This window comes from Antechinus flavipes, chromosome 6 (genome assembly GCF_016432865.1).
Source record: "Antechinus flavipes isolate AdamAnt ecotype Samford, QLD, Australia chromosome 6, AdamAnt_v2, whole genome shotgun sequence".
Lineage (NCBI taxonomy): Eukaryota > Metazoa > Chordata > Mammalia > Dasyuromorphia > Dasyuridae > Antechinus > Antechinus flavipes.
Genome location: NC_067403.1, coordinates 9097911 through 9115943, shown reverse-complemented (window position 1 = coordinate 9115943; position 18033 = coordinate 9097911). Strand labels below are relative to the sequence as shown.

The window sequence follows — 18033 nt, the reverse complement described above, 5'->3', positions numbered from 1 at the left end:
CTGTGACTGTTTCCTCATGTCTTTAAAAAAATACCAGAAAGCCAAAAGCAGCTGAATGATCTTTTGGCCTTGGGTCCACAGTGGCTTCTCTTTTGTTTGACCTTTCAGAAGTACCAAAGAAACATGAGATTGTAGGAAAAAGAATAGGATAGCTACAAGTGGAGCAGTGGATAGAACCAGGAAGAACTGACTCGCTCAATCCTGTTTGCCTCAGTTTCCTCATCTGCAAAATGAGCTGGAGAAGGAATGGCAAACCACTCCAGTATCTTTGCCAAGAAAACCCTAAGCGGGACATGATTGAACAATAAGGAGTAAGAACATAAGTAAATTCACAAAATTTGAGTGGAACAGAATTGTAGAGATATGCAAACATCTCTTTTTATGTGTAATGGGAACAGGAAAATGTCACTATGTCTTATATGAGCTTCCTGAAATCTTGGAGCCTTCCCAGAGTCCCAAAGGGATACCTTGAAAATACTTGGCCACCAGTTACTGAACTCCCGATCTCTGACCAGCACTTGCCGAATACAGAAAGCAGAGCAGACTGTAGAATATATTAGGATACTAAATGGAAAATGAGACTCCCTATCTTTCCGCCATCAACCCAACGTCAACAGAAGCTGGGCTTTGGTTCAGAGGGAGAGACTGGCAATAGTATAACTGACAATCGTGGTTATTATTGGGAGTGGAATGGGATCCACTTATAAAGAAAGGAAGCCTTTGATATCTCGCTAGAGTGTATTAGTGTGATTTTTAACGACTATAATTTTAAAAATGTTCATTTTTTTTGTTATTTGGAATTAGATGAAGGTAACAGGATGTAGTAAGAAGAGAACTGAGTTTGGAATCAGAGAGATGATATCTAAATCCTGTTTTAAGTACTTATTAGCAACCTTGGACAGATCACATGACTACATATCTGAACCTAAAGACGAGGTTGGTCATAGCATTTACTTTGCTCAGTTGTTATCAGGATCAAATGAGATATCTGTAAAGTGTTCATTCAGTCAGTCAGTAAACAAACATTGGTTTAATATTTACTGTGTGTTTAGGTGCTTTGCTAAACAAAAAAAAAGTTATTTGCAAAACTCAAGGTGCTATATACAATTAGCAGTTAAAATTTAGGCAAGACCAACTGTAGGCAAGTCTCTTGTAGGATCAGGATTGTAGATTTAAAAGCAGAAAGGCACCTTTGCTCTGTTCCTGACGCCTTTATTTTAGGGATGAGAAGCTTAAGAGTTAAGGGGATTTTTCTGTGCTCCCACAGGCAGCATTGTGATCACTATCTCTCTTTCCTTTCCAATTTCCCCCCTTCCTTTTAACATATCATCTTAGCCAACCCACCCATATTTTGTTTCAGAAAAGGTGTGTCTTGCTCTGCACCTTGAGGATATCACCTTATTGTCAGGAGATGGGAAGCATTGTTCGGGCTCAGTTCTCTGGAACCATGTGGGTCAATGCATTGATCCGAGTCCTTAAGTCTTTGATACCTGTTTTTTGATACAATGCAACAGTTGCATATATGTTTTTTTCCTGGCTCTCCTCACTTTGAATCAGTTCTTCTAAATCTTTCCAGGTTTGTCAGTTCTTAAAAAGCGTTCTGTCCCTTGTATCACTTCCTATGGCACAATAACACATTAATTATATATCAAAATTTGTTCGACCGTTTTCATTTAGTTTCCAGGGCACCAAGGTGGTGCAGAAGATGGAGTGCCAGGCCTGAAGTCAGAAAGATTCATGTTTCTGAGTTGAAATATGGCTTTTGTGTGATTCTGGGTCAGTTATTTCACCCTGTGTGCCTCAGTTTTCTCATTTGTAAAATGAACTGAGAAGGAAATGGCAAATCAGTATCTTTGCAAGAAAACCTCAAATGAAGTCAGAGGGAGTTGGGCAGAATTGAAAACGATTGATCAACTTTTAGTTTCCATTTTTTTTTTTAAAGAAAAAATGCTGCCATGAAAATTTGGGCATCTATAGGGCCTTTTCTGCTTTCTTTTGTCTCATTGAATGAGTCTTTGTCTCCTCCAGTTCTAAATCTGTGATCCTATGAACCTGTCTCGTAGTGACATCTGGGTCAAAGGGGATGAACAGACTTTTGGAGAGTGACCTGAGAATGTAAAAATTAGGGTTTAAACCTCATGGGGACACGAGCAACAGGGAGCAGCAGCTGCTACCAATGCTCCTTTCTCTTCCCTTTTTCTAACTTTTCATATCCTGGATGTATTATACTGGAGGGAAGGATGGCAAAAGAGGAACACAATGGAAAGATGTACGAAGAGGGGTATGGCTATCTTCCCTGCTTTAGAAGGAGTCAGTGGGAGATTACAGTGCTACTGTGTCAGAAACCCACTGGCCCGTGAGGTCTTTGAGGCAGCGGCCCTCCCTCCTTGCTGCTTTTCTCATGATATTCTCCACTCTTGGACTGCAGGCACTGTCCCCCATATCCAGGGCTCCCTCTTTCCTGGTTTTTGCCTCCTGACTTCCTTCATGTTTCAGCTAAAGCGCCACTTTCTTCCTGAAGCCTAGCACAAAGTTTTGCACAAAGTAGACACTTAATATATGAATATTAGAATAAATGTATTAAACTCCAAGATTTGTAATCATAAAGATGACTTGAGAAATATTGGAGTTAATGGAGATGGATGTTTGTATCATTAATCCATTTGAAATTTGGATGAATTTTGTTAATAATCAAAAATAAAACAGTTTGAAATGTTGGAGATATACAGGATGTTGGATATGTCGGATAACTAGATGGAGATGCTGTTGCTTCTTTAAGTTTGTTACATTACTCAAGCCTTTATTCATTTTCTTTGAGGGCATTAATTCATCCAGAATTATACCTGTAGGTGTTTTTTTCCCAGAATGTTTTATTGATGCATATTCTTAATCATAATATTTATTATTATTATTAAAGCATAGTATTTAATCAATTTAATCAACAGTTGTAAAGTAAGGTGTTTTACATTGGAAAAGGCAATTTCTGCACCAGGAGTCCAACACCCTGAATCATGAAAATCACAGATCCAGATCACAGATACCTCAAGCAAATAAACAATTTTAATTTCTTAAAACTCTCCTATTTAAAAGTTCTAAAAAGTTACAACAAATTGGAGAAGCTCATTTCCACAAACTGGTTTTTCTGAGAATTGAAGAAATATAATTAATCTTCCTTTTACTACACACATTTTCGTGAATTAAAGTAATTCCTTATTTTCACTAATAATCTAGATAATGAGTTAGTTTCACTAATATTATATTTTTAAAAAATTAATATGCTATATCTCATTAGCTTTGGTACAATTCAGTGCATTTAATATTGGCAATCACGATTTATATGCGTATTAGCAATCTTAAAATAAATATTAACATTGTCGTAACTTCACATTAATCAGAAAATAGGAATATGATTAGTGTTTTTTTATGTAAATTATTTCATTAAGACAATAAAATATTAAAAACATTAATTTGACCATTATTACCAACGATTGGTGCTTATGAAAGCCAAAGTGTTCCAGGTCTCTGAAACAAGGTGGGTCTGAGTCTTTCTTACCTCCTTTGGCTCCATTTAAGATGGTGAATCATCAAGGAATATTTGGAAAACATATTGGAATGTCTTAATCTCTCAATAATCCCCCCTCCCTCCCCCCCAAGCCAATATTAGGGATGGTCTTTTTTTTGTTTGTTTGTTCCAAATTTAGAATTGGAAGGAACCTTAAAGATACTACTGCTACATTCCTGCTGACAAGCAAAAGCGCTGTCCAAGGTAACACAGGTAATAAGGAACCAAGTCCGGTGTCAGCTTCCAGTGCTCTAGCCAGCTCTAAACGCTCCCCCAGGACCCTCCCGGTGCTCAAGACACAAGTGGCTAGGTAGAGAATAACCAGATAAACAGGTGCCACTCTGGCTTCAGTGTCCTCATCTGCATAATGGGTACAGTAATGCTGCACGGATAGACTATCTGCCAGGGATGCTGTGAGGAGGAAGTCTCCCTAAGCACTGAATAAACCTGAGGATACTCTGTACCTTGGGAATGCAAATTAATTTTTACGTTGCTCTAAGCAGAACAGGGTTTAGAAAAAAAAGAAATGCTTTGAGAGTTTGGTATTGTTTTGAATGATCCGTGGTAATGTTCTTCACGTTAACAGGAAGCTTAAAATTGATCACATGAGTCTGTAAGAGCTGGACAAATCACACACATAACTTACACATCATCGGTGTCAGCTCTGAGCCAGGGAGACGGGGCACTGAAATCAATCCAACTTCTGAGCACTGAAGTTAGGCAGGAGGTCAGTGGGCAGGGAACAAATGATCTTATTCCCATTTTACAGATACAAAAACTGAGGCTTAGAGCAATTATTTGAGCAGCCACCCAGCCAATTAGTGGCAGTCAGATTTTGAACTTGCGACTCTTGACTCTGAATCCAGAGCTTTTTCCTCTGACATTAAGCCAACCCAACAGAGCACAAGAAATCCTGTAAGACTATATGGAAGTATAAAACCATCATTTTTCAAATGATATGGAGCTTCTAGGGGTAGAGCAGCAGTGTTGCAGTTAGACTTCTTGGGGTCAAGAAGTTCTGAGTTGAAATCCTGCTTTGGATGCATGCTAGCTGTGGGACTCTGGGCCTTTGGGCTGCTGAGGTTGGTCCCAGATACAAAAGAGTTTTCGACTTCCTTCTGGGCAGTGAACTTCCTCCTTGTGGAAGCCAGGGCCGGCCTTTTAGAAAAACGATGGAGCTGATGTGCGTGCTTGGGGCCGAGAGGAGGGCGCTGTTGAATCCCGCTTGGCGTGAAGACAAAAGTGGAAAATGAGTCTTCACATCTGGGTGCGAATCCCGGGGCACGATTCCCGGAAGCCTTCCCCCAGCCACCTGCGCCTCCCCAGCAGATCCTGAGAGCACGCTTCGCTCTGCCAACGGCTCTCCTCAGAACTCCTCTGGTGAGTCATTTAATTTACAGGCCCGTCCCACAACAAGAATGAATCTACTTCATTCAATAGACATGTGTTAACCAATGGAACACGAGCCTCTCCACCACCATCTTCCCATCTGCTTCCCTTAAAAGAATACAGCATAAATCAGTCAGAGGGTCATCTTGACTTTTCCGAGTCCATCTATTTCCTGGGATAAAGTCTCTAGAGAAAATGCTACTATTGTACATCTTCGATTACACCATTAATTCCTTTTTCAGGCAATGAGGTCCGTGCCGTATATAATTTACAATCCCTGGCTATAATTACCGACAGTTTCCATTGACTTTTATAGAATCTATAAACTCACTGCCAATTAATTTGTGGCCAGAGCGTGAAGGAAGAAAGGTCTTCATCCAAGTCAGCAACATGAGAACTCGAAAGATGATGCTTCACTTCATCTCCCACGAGCCTTTCTCAGGTAGGGGAGGCCATTAATACAAGATATCCTCGGCCGTCACGGTCGCTTCTTCTACTTTGGTCTTTATCTCAGGAAGGGGAATCTGACTTATGGCCACCACCAGCAAATTGGCCGCGTGAGCTGTAGCACTTGCCACACAGATCCAGAAAGACTCTTCGTACCGTTCCTCCACGACAACGAACCGAAAGATCTTTTCCTGAAAATTGGCAATTCTGTCCGTGAGGTCGTGGAACTTCACGGCCGCCACGAAGCTTCCGATGGCCAAAGCCACGACACCACCTAGAGCCAAAGGGAGATTCGAGATTCGTGTTGGCAATCAGAGACGTCACGGTACCTTATTTAAGCTGCAGCATCTTGATGAAGCTCGAGCTGAACATTAGCCTGAAATCAAACTTTGAAAAACCCTGTATCAACTACTATCCATTTTCTATCTATGAGAAATAATGCAAGAAAACCACTCTGACTCAGGCTAAGAGTGAATCCAATCTGAATCAGAGATTTTTTTTTTTAAAGAAACACAGTCTTATTATTTTAAAATACCTACAGTAGTATAAACTAGGCTAACAGCACTATTAAGTAGAAGTCGTACTGAATCCACTCTAATAAACAGATAAGAATCAGTTACAAGTAACTCATTAGTCGTTTGGAATGGTTGCTGGGAAAGCATTTGGAAATGGTTTATTCGGAACCTTCCTGAATTTTTAATTACATCATTAATTGGAATTTCAGCCTTGTCCCTTCTGATGTATCCCAAATTCAATCTAATTGGATCTAATTCAATCTAGTAAATAATTATCAAGCATCTCTTATGGCAAGGCACTGTGCTGTAGGAGATATAAATAATAAATAGCTCCAAGAATGGAGTCAGACGCAACTTGCTCACCCAGAATATAAACAGCAGGATAAAGTTAGACACGGTCCGAAGGGAGCCAAGTGGACAAAGAAGTAAAGCACCAGATTTTGCTGTTTTGTTGGCGATTTAGAGTTAGTGACTTGCAAGAATAAAGGAGATGGAACTTCCCTTGCTTGTTACATGCGACCAGAGGGACCTTTTAATTCTAGCCGCCTCTTTCATCCGGCTGAAAGACTTAGAGCTGAAAGAGACCTTCAAGGTTATATATAGTCTTAGTCAGCACAGACCGTGATCGGAACCCAAGTCCTCTGGGTCAAAATTCTTTCTCCAGCTCTGCATTCTGGGAACACTCCTATTCAAAACTGACTGAACTGAATAAAGAAACTAGAAATCCCCGAACACCTGAAGAAGTCCTGCCAGCTTCATGGAGGAGAAGGTTCCTTCTGTATTGTGGCTCCTATTTCTACTTATTTATTTGGCCCAAGGCTTATCACCTCCCTATTTTGCCCTGATTAGCTTTTCCCATAGATAAAGGGCAAAGAGAAGAGATAAGAGTTGGAACAAGAATAAAGAGAAAGGAAAGAAGAGCCTCTTGTACCTCCCTCCTCTGGCTACCTCAGAGTTGACGTGTTGACCTTGGGATCCTATCCCAGGATGGAGAGTTGGAAGATATGTTAGAGATCCTACCCCCTTGTTCTACAGATAAGAACAAATGAAAGGGGCAGCTAGCTGCGGGGAGAGCACGGGTCCTGAGTCGGGAGGACCAGAGTTCACATCTGATCTCAGATGCTTGACACTGACTACTGTGTGAGCCTGGGCAAGTCATTTCACCTCAAGTGCCTCCACCTCCTCCCCATAAGCATTAGAGGGGGGGGGAATGGGAAGCAGGGGCACAAACCACTGGTCTCTAATGACAAATCCCAGGCTCTTTCCCCTCCACCATGCTGTCTCTGCCCACTCTGTTCTTCACCATCAGCTTCAGGTTCCCACCTGATATTGACCATTCCTACTGCCCCATGGGTATGACTGGCAGGCTTTGGAGTAGGGGGGAAGTTAGGCTGCTCACAGATAGTTACAAGTCCAGATTGGGATGAAGGGAAGGATTATGGGGGAGCCCTCTCAGAGCAGAGGCGGAGGACATACTCTGGAGAATCAATCTTGTGGTGGACGGCATGCCCACTGGAAAGCCCTCCGAGATCTTCAACTTCTAGGGCATTACTTTTCCCTATTCCCAAAGGGACTGTGCTTCTCAACACTCTTGCAACCATCAATGAAGTAATCAACTGTGGAGGCCCTGGGGATACAAGCCCAGAATAAAACCACCCTTTCTTACAAGGAGCTTCCACCCTACGAGGGAAGACCTGCTTTTCTCCCGTCATCCTGTAAGATGTTGCTTTGAGCCTTTAGCTCCTGGGCTGTTGCTTCCTCATTCTTCCAGCCTCTTATCTCCTTCTCCTCCTTTTCTCTCCATTTCCTCTGTTTTCCTTAGTCCCGGATCTTTCAGCATCCTCTTCTTCTGGCTTCCCTTGCTCCTTGCCCCTCTGTCTCTCACCCATGTACACAAAGAACTATGTGTATATTTTGTGGGTGAATAAAAATAGAAAGATTTTCATAATAGTCTGAGTAACTCAGAAGCACTAAAAAATGGATTTCAGTGGGTAAACCTAGAGAAAATCAGAAACTGATCTTAAAGAAATGTATACAGCAACTACAATGTTGTAAAGAGAAACAGCTCTGAAAGACTTAGGAACACAATGCAACGATCAGCCATGATTCTAGTGGATTTGTGAGGAAGCTGGCTGCTCACCTGCCGAGAGAGAAGTGCTGGACCCAGTGTGGATTGAGATATATGGGACATGTGTGTGGAAATATGTATATATCTGACATGACGTGCCTTTATACATGACGTGATATAAGTGTTTTATATAAATATATTTCTATTTGTATATTTTATGGTCACTACAGGATTTTTGTTTTGTTGTTGTTGCTGAACTCTATCTCTTTGAAACTTGTTTTATTTTTCTTTCTTCTCAATATGGGAAAAGGGAGTTGGAAGAAGAGGAGGAAAGGGGAGGGGAGAAGTGAAAGAAGGCAGAATTTGAAAAAACATTTGAGAGAAATGAAGAAATAATAAGGCATTTTAACGCCTTCTTACAAAAGGTTTAGCAGTATTTTCAGCACAGTTGGGCCATTATTTGACCGGAGCAGTTTGAGGATGCGTCTTACCTGCAAGCATATTCCACAGACATATCCCAGCAGGACCGTTTACGGCACGATACGGGACTTTTATTATATTGAGGATTGCAAATCCCATACTGACCAGGGCCAAGGCCATGGCCATAAAAAGGAAGATTAAAATCATGACATGAAGGCCGGTGTTCAACTGCTTCACCATGTGAGGAAAGACTGGGGAGAAAGAAACAATCACTGGATTATCTCAGTGAAGGGATTAAAGCGCTGTACTGTGGGTGAGCCCTATTTTGGTCACTTGTTGTAAAGCACTGGACATTTCTTATGAATACTCTAGTGAATAGGGGAAAGGCCAAAGCAAGCAGATACCTTTCTGGGAAACATTCATCTCTTCTGCTCCTGATAAATGGAGTAAGGCTGAACCTTTAGACTCTGGTCTTCAGACAGTAATATTGGGCACAAACAGCTAAAAAACAGATGATCACAAGTGCCGATCTAAACTGTCCCGAGCTTTTGACCCAGGGAGATTCCTAGCTGTTGATTCACTTCATCCCTTTCTCCTTTCACACTGTTCTTTTTCAAAGGAGGGCCGGCAAGAGGGCGGGTTCCTCCTGCTTATGGGCCTGAGCAACCTGAAGGAGAGGGGTCTGGGAATTTATACAGACCAAGTCCCTCCTGTTGTAGAGAGCAAACAGATTTCTAGAGAGGATCGGGGCTTGTGGGAGTCCCACAGGCAGAAAGGAAAAGACCTGGGCCTTTTGACCCCAATCATTGCATTTTCCAGTGCAATGTATTCCAAAGTTACTCTGGCAGGTTGTTCCAAATGCTTCCTGTGTGCTTAGAACCTTAGGAATTAGGGAGTCTTAACTAGAAATGTTTGTCCCTGGGCCGGGGGCGCAAGTTTTTTGGGACGTCCAGGGACCAGGTAGCATGGGGGAGAGCTTCTGGCAGTAGGGCCTTTAAAGCTATTGGCTGGCACCAAGCTGCCACCATTCTGGAGGAGGAGCAAGGACATTACTAAGGCTCACCGGCCCTGATTGCGGCCCCTGCCTCTGGGGGCACTTTGGTCTCAGTTCTGGAAGAAGGGCTTGGGCTCTGGGCCCCGACAGGCCTATGGGAAGGAGACGGAGCCGGCTCCCACCTCCTCAGATGCTGGAGGAAGGACAACTTCAGCCATAGGAGGGGTTGGGAGATTGTCCAAGGTATTAGGAGCTCTCTCTCCCCTTGCTGGTTAGAATAACTCTGGCCAAACTGGGGGCCTTTTCCTCAGAAAAGAAGCAGGGAGAAACAGCTACAGGACTCCCAAGTCCACAGATTTAGTCACCAAAGGAATTCTGTCAGCTCCAGAGTTTATTTGTAGCTGACCAGTTTGTGATTTGGGGATCTAGGAGTGCCTGGGCTCCGTCCACCCTGGATTAGTGCGCTTGTAAAAAGCTCAAGCTTCCTTTTGTCTGCTTCACTACAAAATTCACCACAGCCCCTAACCTCTTCAGGCCTATGTGTGTCTATAGTGCTGATGGAAGCCAATTCCTCTGGTTTCTCCTAAATGACAAAAACAAAACTGGACCCCAAGAGCAACATGAAGAAAAAGCATAAGATGCTGGTTATCCCTTTTCTCGGTGTACCACTAATTGTTTCTATGCTAGCAATAAAGCCTGGAGTAAGATTTGAGATGAAAAGGACTGTTTCTGTTTCTCGAGACTCAGAAAATACTAATGTAGCTCCATAACTATCAAATAAGATTTTTATTGAGTCAAATTTTGTGGCGGTTTCCATTTTTTCTTCATGTCTTTTAGAATTTTTTTGGTGGATATATTTTTAGAATATAGAGGCCTAAAGCTACCATATAGCTGCCTGGAAGTCACTGTTTTCACTCAAATAGTCATTACAGGAAGTGTGAATTTGTAGGAAAGCAACAGAGATGTCATTCACTACTGTTATTTTGCTCTCATCTTCTTTGGATGGGTCCAGGTAGAACAGTCCTGAGGAAAGGTACTACCCTACTTTTTATTTCTTTATATTCAGGGTTCTAAGAACTGTTACACACGTGGACAAAATTATTGTTAGGACCTTCTACTTCAGATGAACCTCAGACTCTTGATAGCTGGGGCAGAGGCCACTGGACTGAAAACAGTTTTTCCTAGCTCGTCACTGGCTTCTCTCCTTGCTTAAAGCCAATAGTTCCTTCTTCGTGCTCATCCTTCCGGCTATCTCAGCTTCATCTGACACTGTTGACCTAAGCCTCCTTTTTTCCATTCCTGCCTTCCATGATACTGGAATCTTGAATCTGTTGTTATCTCTGATGATTCTCTCCTTTCCTTTATGGGCTAATTTTTCTCTTGTGGGCTAAATGTCAAGGGACTCAAGGTTCACTCCAAATCCTCCTTTCCTTTCACTCCATGGTCCTAAGGAAAGCCATCCATTTGTATTCTCAATTATTTCTATCCAGAGGACTCTCTAATGTACATATTAAGCACTGGCCTTGTTTTCTTTGGGAGGAGAGCTCCCCTTATGTGGAAATTTACTTACAATTTCAGATGACACCTGAAATCAAACCCTGGAAAATGTCGTGCCCTTCGGTCTCTCCCACTTTTGACCCCTTCAGAATCAATCCTCCATGTGGCAGCCACGTCTCTCCTTTGCTCTCATTTCTTTCTAACATCCTTTAGGGTTTGTTTTTGCCAGTCCATCCCCTCAACTGCTACCTCTCATTCAATTCAACTTAATTTAATAAACATTTTGTGCTAATTGACCTTGCCTCAGCTGTCTGCTTGGTCATCTGATATATATCCATAATATAAGATCAGGGGATTTGAAACTGGAAGGAACCTTAAGGATTATCTAGTTCAATTCACTTGTTTTACAGATGGGGAAACTGAGGTCCAGAGAGTTAACAGTGGCTTTCAGAAACAGCTCCATGATTCAATCCTATAATGCCCAGTCCCGAAGCCCTATTCTTTATAGGATACTGAACAGGCTTGTAATTTTTTTCATCTAAAACATAATTGTGGGGATAATCTTTATCACATAATTTTTACTCATATCCCTCCCCTGTTCAAGAACCTAAAGTCCCTATTGACTATTTTATCTATGTATCTATCTCTTCAGTCCCAAATTCTTTCCCTCCACCTCTCCCTATTCCATTGAGAAGGCAGAAAATACCATATCCATTATAAATACATGATTGACTATTTTATTCAAACACAAACAACTTTACTTGGCCTTTAACTATTTCCACAAAAATTTAGTCCCACAAAATTTGGAGGTAAAAGAGGCTTTAAAAATCACCTAATCTCACATTCTCATTAAAAAGTTAGGGAATTGGGTCTAAGAGAACGAGGGTGACTTACTTGTCCAAGATCAAATAGACAATAAAGGGCAAAAGTCATCTGACTGCACATCCCCCTACACGGATGGGTTCCAACCCACATCACAGACTCCCTGCCAAGGTATCTTTAAGAATGATTGAAGAAGACTAATGGGAGGCTTAGAGGGCTCACAGGTACCCTCAGTTATGTAGGAAAAATCAAGACTTGCTTATTAGAAAAGTGGGGAGTGGAAAGTGGAAAGTACTAGATCTATGGCACAGTTAAAAAAAAAAAAAGTTGGTCTCAAATTCCAGCTCTGCTACTTACGTGTGTGAACTTGGGCTTCGCTTCCCTAGGACTCAGTTTCCTAGTCTGTAAAATCAGGAGGTTGGATTAAATGATCCCACAATCCCTAGTGTGTGAATGCTGTATGTACCAGTGGAGGACAGAATGTCTGAAGAACAGAGTAAGTGTGGGAAGGGAGGAGGGAGAGAAGGAAGAAGAGAGGAAGGAGAGGAGCCTTCTAAAAGCTGAAAATTGTTAAATGTGTTAGTGGATACCACCTAGTCTCATAGCCAGAGATGTTACTAGAAAGCTTATGGAAAAAACAGAGAACACTCCAATGTAATGCAACAAGCATTTATTAACCTCCAATTACATGCAAAATTCTATACTAGACTAGATCAAAAAAAAAAAAAAGGTTGAATTCTTCTTGTAAGATACCAAGAATAAACAAATAAGCAACACAGAATGACTTGATGAGAGACTGTTAATAACTAAAAGGAGCTCTTAAGAAAAGAAATGATCAAAAGGAAGCAAGGGATTAAGAGGAAATAAAGAGAGAGTACCTTCCAGGCAGGAAAGGAAGGAAATAGAGTGACATGTTTGGGAAATGTCCCAAATCTTTCATCTTCTAATAAAGCATAGTCTGGTTCCCCTACTAGAAGTAGGAAAGTTTAGAGAAAGTGTGAAATTGGAAAGTGTTTTGAATATGTTGAGTTGGAGATGCCTATAGAGAAACCAGATAGAGATGGCCAACAAGTCCTTGGAGATGAAAGATGAAAGATGGGAGTCCAGGGGAAAGACTAATGGATCTTGGAGTCAGTTTTATAGAGAAAATAATTAAACCCATGGAGACTTCCTCCTCATCTTACTATTTCCTCCCAAGATAAATTATGCCAAATGACAACCTATGGCTTCACCTTTGCCATTCACTAGTCAGTAAAAGCTAGTTCTACTTTGGAATCCTTCCCTATGCCCAATTAAATAAAATCCTATCAGATTTTGGAGGGGGTTCTTTTAATATTGAAATGGTGGGAAGGACTAAAGAAGAACAAATACCCAACCAAAGCTGTTCCCCAGGAACTACTGCCAGTTACATTGAAGAAATGATCTTAGGGCAAGCAAATAAAAAGTCCTGGGATGATCAAACCAAATCATCAGGAAGTATTCATGAAGTGTTCATCATACACCAAGCGCGGTACCAGGTCCTGGAAGAACCAGAGCAAAAATGAAATGGCCCCTGGCCAGACTCCGCTGGGGAAAGATGATGGCCATTCAGAGAAGTAGGTACAAGAGCGAGGCAGTGTCCACACAAAAGGGCTTGGAGGTGGAACCCTCCGCACTTGCAGGAAGGGCTCAGAGGGAACCACTTGGAGGGGATGTGACTCAGGCTGGTCTCGGAAGGGAGGCAGGGATTCCGAGGGGCAGAGGGGAAGGCCGCCCTTGTCTGTGAAGGCAAAGGCCGCCCTTGCTCCAGATTGTGCACCTCGCTGCCTGGCTGGCTGTCACTCAGCAGCCCAAAGGGAAGCCAGCACAGGAAGGAGCTGCCGGAGCTTCCAGGAGGAGCTGTGTCTAGAGCACCAGAAGAGATGGTATCTGCCTCATTAGGAGCTTCTCCAGACGGAGAGATAACCAGACACTTCTTGGGGCACATCCTCTGCAGGGCTGTTACTATTATTATTATTACCCGGTGCTTCTGGTTTGGGAGGAGAGTTATTCTTTCTCACTCATCTTCCTCGGGGACACATACAGAGGGGCAGCTAGTTAGTGCAGTGGATAGAGCACTGAGAAGTCGGGAGGACACTTAACACTGCCGGCTGTGTGACCCTGGGCAAGTTACTCAGCCCCAATTGCCTCAGAAAAAAACAAAACAAAGCCGGTGGAGGTTTTTAGCATTTAAAGTGTGTGCCTGTAGGTCATTCTTCTACACCCTAATGGATCTAATTCTTCAAAGAAGCCCACTGATTAGAGACGGCCACCTTGCTTCTTTTGTCAGTAAGTTCCTTTGGGTTTCCGCTTAATCTGGGTGTCCCTTATTTGTGGTTCAGTCACTCCCCCGATGATGTGCGGACCCTGCCCTCCCTCTCTGGCCAAGCTGGGGGAAGAAGGGAGAAGAGTTTGTGGAATGGGAGGGGTGTGTGTGTGTGTGTGTGTGTGTGTGTGTGTGTGTGTGTGTGTGAGACACGTTTTTATACAGAGAGGAGAGGCAGAAAGGCGCAGATGGAAGGAATAACTTGATACCTGGGTGCCTGTCCTATCTGAATCCCGAGGATCATAGGGTTTCAAGTTGGAAGGATCATAGGGCTCATTTATCCAACTCCTCATTTTTACAGGTGAGGAAATTGAGGTTCAAAGAGGTGAACAAATTGCCCAGGGTCCCCGGGTTAGGGAAGTGGTGGAGGGAGAGTCAGGGCTCCAAGCTGAGTTTTCCTCCCAGTGTTTCCTTCCGTGCACCCAGACCCCCGCTCTTAGCTCCCGATCATCCCTATGTCCCGAGATCTGGGGTGTGGTGAGCTTCCAGTAACGGAATGAAGGGAAAGCGCTCTCCAAATCTTAAGTGCCTTGTAAATGGCAGTTCATCATCATCATCTTCATCATCCTCCACCACCATCCTCCTCACCATCATCAGCCTGCGGTCTGGCGAGGGTTTCATCCCCTAAGCCTTCTAGCCTCCGTCTGTCCCCGAGCTTGGAAGACCCTTCCCACCCTCCTCCTCCGACTGCCCGCCTTAAAGGTCACTTCCTCCGAGACGCTCCGCCTGATCTTTCTGGAGCCTACCCAGGGAGATCCCTTGCTGTTCCCTTGGAAGATGCGCAGTACCAACCTCTCTGCAGCATTTCCCTGCACCTTCAACCCCGGAGGACGAGGGCTTCTTGACCAAAGCCACTTCCCTTGTTCTTTTTGCTCCCGCCCCAGGGCCTGCGCGGGAAGTCCTCCGAATGCCCGACAGAGTGCTCCCTGAGGAGCCCTTTGCCTTTCTCGGAGTCTCTATTTCTCTTAGCGCTGCAGCGGGCACACAGTAGGTACTTACTAAACGCCCGTCTGAGCGACCCACTGGCTGACAGACAGCGCCCGGCCCACCGGGGCCCCTTCCCTCGGGGGTCGCCGAGTGCCCCGGCTCTCAGCTTTTCCGGGACCCGGGCGGGGCGGGCTACTCACTGGTGAAGCGGGAGCGGCGGCCCCCCAGGCCGCACTGGCGCACCTTGCAGCCGCGGAAGAGCCCGTACGAGATGTCCCCTATGAACTTGGCCAGCTCGGGGGCCGTGGCGTTGACCAGCTCAGCTCCGGTCTGGCACAGGATCCTCCCCGTCAGCCACCGGGGCACGGCCAGCGCGGTCGCCAGCATCAGGAAGGACGCGAGGCTCAGCAGCGCGGCCGCGGCCAGCCACGTCTTGGGGAAGCATCCCGGCATGCTGCCGGCTCCGAGCGCTCATCCCGAGGCCCGGCCCGGGCTTCGGCGGCCCCTCGGGGCCGGTGGCGGCCTCGCGGGACCGGCCATGCCCGAGGCCCTTTCCTTCTCCCCGGCCGCCCGAGGCCCTTTCCTTCTCCCCGGCCGCCCGAGGCCCTTTCCTTCTCCCCGGCCGCCCGAGGCCCTTTCCTTCTCCCCGGCCGCCCGAGGCCCTTTCCTTCTCCCCGGCCGCCCGAGGCCCTTTCCTTCTCCCCGGCCGCCCGAGGCCCTTTCCTTCTCCCCGGCCGCCCGAGGCCCTTTCCTTCTCCCTGGCCGCCCAAGCCCACGTTCGCTCTGACAACAGCCGAAATGGTCGCGCTGAGAGCCTCCGTCAGGTTCAAGTGTGCCGGGAGGGAGGCGTCCGCCCCCGGAGGTAACCCTAGACCGGCCTCCGACTAGGGTTTCAGCCGCGGTTTAATTGTCCCGTTTTAAATATTCAAATGACGCTGGGTGCTTATCCTAATTACCCGAGGGGCCCTCCGGGGCCCCAGGCAGGGCGCGGGATGGGAAAGAAGCGGCAAACAGGCGTGGAAACCGCGGAGGGGGAAATCGGGGGAGCTGGCAGCCCGGTCTGCCGCCGGGAAACCCGATCAAACGGCCCCTCCTTCCTCCCCGCCGAGACCTGGCTCCCGTCTGGAGACGTCGCTGCTGTCGGATCTCTTAGGTAATGACCGAGGACGCGACCTGCCTTTCTCCGGGACGCCTGACCCAAGTGGCGCTTTATGACACCTGGAGTTGTCAAGGGGCGCATCTTCCGGGGGTAAAATCGGTTTGTGCCTGGAGCAAACGGCGCTTTCTGGCAGGAAGAAAAACCCTTCTCTGGATGGCACTAATCGTATCGCGGCGAGGCATTTAACCTCTCTGACCGTTAGGCTCCTCTTCTGTTAATGGGGCTGATGAGACCGCCCAGCCGGACCCCAATACGCTATCCACCGCTGCTGTTATTGTTATCGTGGTTATTGCAGGGCAACCAATACAGTGGTGAGGAAAGATGTCTGAGGATAAATAGGCTACATTGTTGCCCCCTTGGGGTTGGTAATCTCCCAGTGAAGACAAGAGAGACACCCACCTAATGGTACTAAGAGAGGAAGCCATGAAAAATCGCAGGACTTAGAGAAATTACCCACCAACCCACACAGTGGCTCTCAGTGGGCTCAGGGCTACTTTATAGTCTTAAAAATTATGGAGAACTCCAGGAGAGAACTTGTTTATGTGGTTTCTACCTATTGATAGTTCTCACATTAGAAATGAATCTATTAATAATAATGTATTAGTACACTGTATGATGTATTACATAAAATGTATTAAGAAATAAGCATGTAAAACAAATATAAAAATAACCCATATAAAATCAAAAAGTATGTTAACATATTTTTTTCGGAAAAAATAACACCTTTTCCCCAAACAAATAACACGGTGAGTTTTGGCATTGGTTCATATGTACGTGTGTTTATATATATTTGTGTTTAATATCTAGATTTCTAATTTCTTGTATTTCTGACTTAGTATTAGACAGCTGGATTCTCATATGTGCTTCTGCATTCAATCTGTTACGATACAGTTTTGGTTGAAAAATATGAAAAAGGTGAGCCTGGTACAGACAGATATGGAGTTGAAAAAGGAAGGAGTATTTGAATAGGCAAGTGCTGTTTTATTAGTAGTACATAAAACGTTTTGCTTTGGGACCTGCCCCTCTCTGCTCCAGGGTCAGCTGATCTCCACTGCACTCTGGGATCCTAAGTCGGTCTTCTGTCATCCTCGGGATCCCCAGAGAGAGAGACTCCTGGGCTCTCGGCTCTCGTAGCCATCATGGTGTGATGTTCTCAACTTCAGGTCAATCTGACCACGCCAGCTGCCATTCCTCATGCCCCAGAGAGCAAAGAGGGAACGGCAGAAGGAAACAGAGGCAACCCAATGGGCGTCCCGGGGCCCACCTCTCCTTTTCGCATGGCTTTTTGCACTTTTTGAATGTGCATTCCCCTGGTTTCCCAGTGAGAGCATATGGTGTGATCTCCAGGCTTTCTTTCTCTCTTAAATCACCACCCTGAGTCTGGAAGAAAATAATTTGATATAGATAAGAAAGCATGGCATTGACCCAGGCGATGCTGGGATTTACACCAGGTCATGCTGGGATTTACACCAGGTCTCTTAATTCCCCAAGTTTATTGGTTTGCCATTTGACACAATACTCATATGGCACAATAATGACAGATTTATGTAGCGAATTATGGCCATAACATACTTTCCTTATATGATCTCGTGATGTTTCCAAAACCTTGGATAATTTTGGTATCATTTAAAAAAAATTACATGGGATAAAGGATTTTAAAGATGGGAGAAAGGAATTTAAGTGACTTGTACAAGTGACAGACAGTAAACCAGGCCAATTTCTTTTAACTCCAAGTACATCTGCTACATGTCAGGAGCATACCTGGCAAAGGTACGGCTGGCTGTGGCTATCAGGAGATACAACACACAAAACTAGAGACAGTCAGAAATTAGGCTATTTCCAAGGTAACTAAAATTTGAGATTCTTCTATAAGACATTTAAATGAAAAA

The 18033-nt window shown here is 44.6% G+C and overlaps 1 protein-coding gene across 1 annotated transcript; it reads right to left on the bottom strand.

The window, feature by feature from the left end:
* Positions 1-3042: 3042 nt before the first annotated feature.
* CLRN2 (clarin 2) lies at positions 3043-16895 on the bottom strand. Its single transcript, XM_051965058.1, has 3 exons — positions 15186-16895; positions 8473-8652; positions 3043-5672 (listed from the first exon to the last, which is right to left on the bottom strand). The coding sequence occupies exons 1-3, from the start codon at positions 15436-15438 to the stop codon at positions 5407-5409; spliced, it is 699 nt and encodes a 232-aa protein (XP_051821018.1). The 5' UTR covers positions 15439-16895; the 3' UTR covers positions 3043-5406.
* Positions 16896-18033: the final 1138 nt, after the last annotated feature.

Coding starts and splice junctions, on each gene's coding strand:
- CLRN2 (XM_051965058.1), bottom strand. CDS start 15,438: ATGCCGGGATGCTTCCCCAAGACGTGGCTGGCCGCGGCCGCGCTGCTG. Junction 8,653..15,185: donor CCGCCGCTCCCGCTTCACCA/GTGAGTAGCCCG, acceptor CTTTCTCCCCAG/TCTTTCCTCACATGGTGAAG. Junction 5,673..8,472: donor TCTGTGGAATATGCTTGCAG/GTAAGACGCATC, acceptor CTTTGGCTCTAG/GTGGTGTCGTGGCTTTGGCC.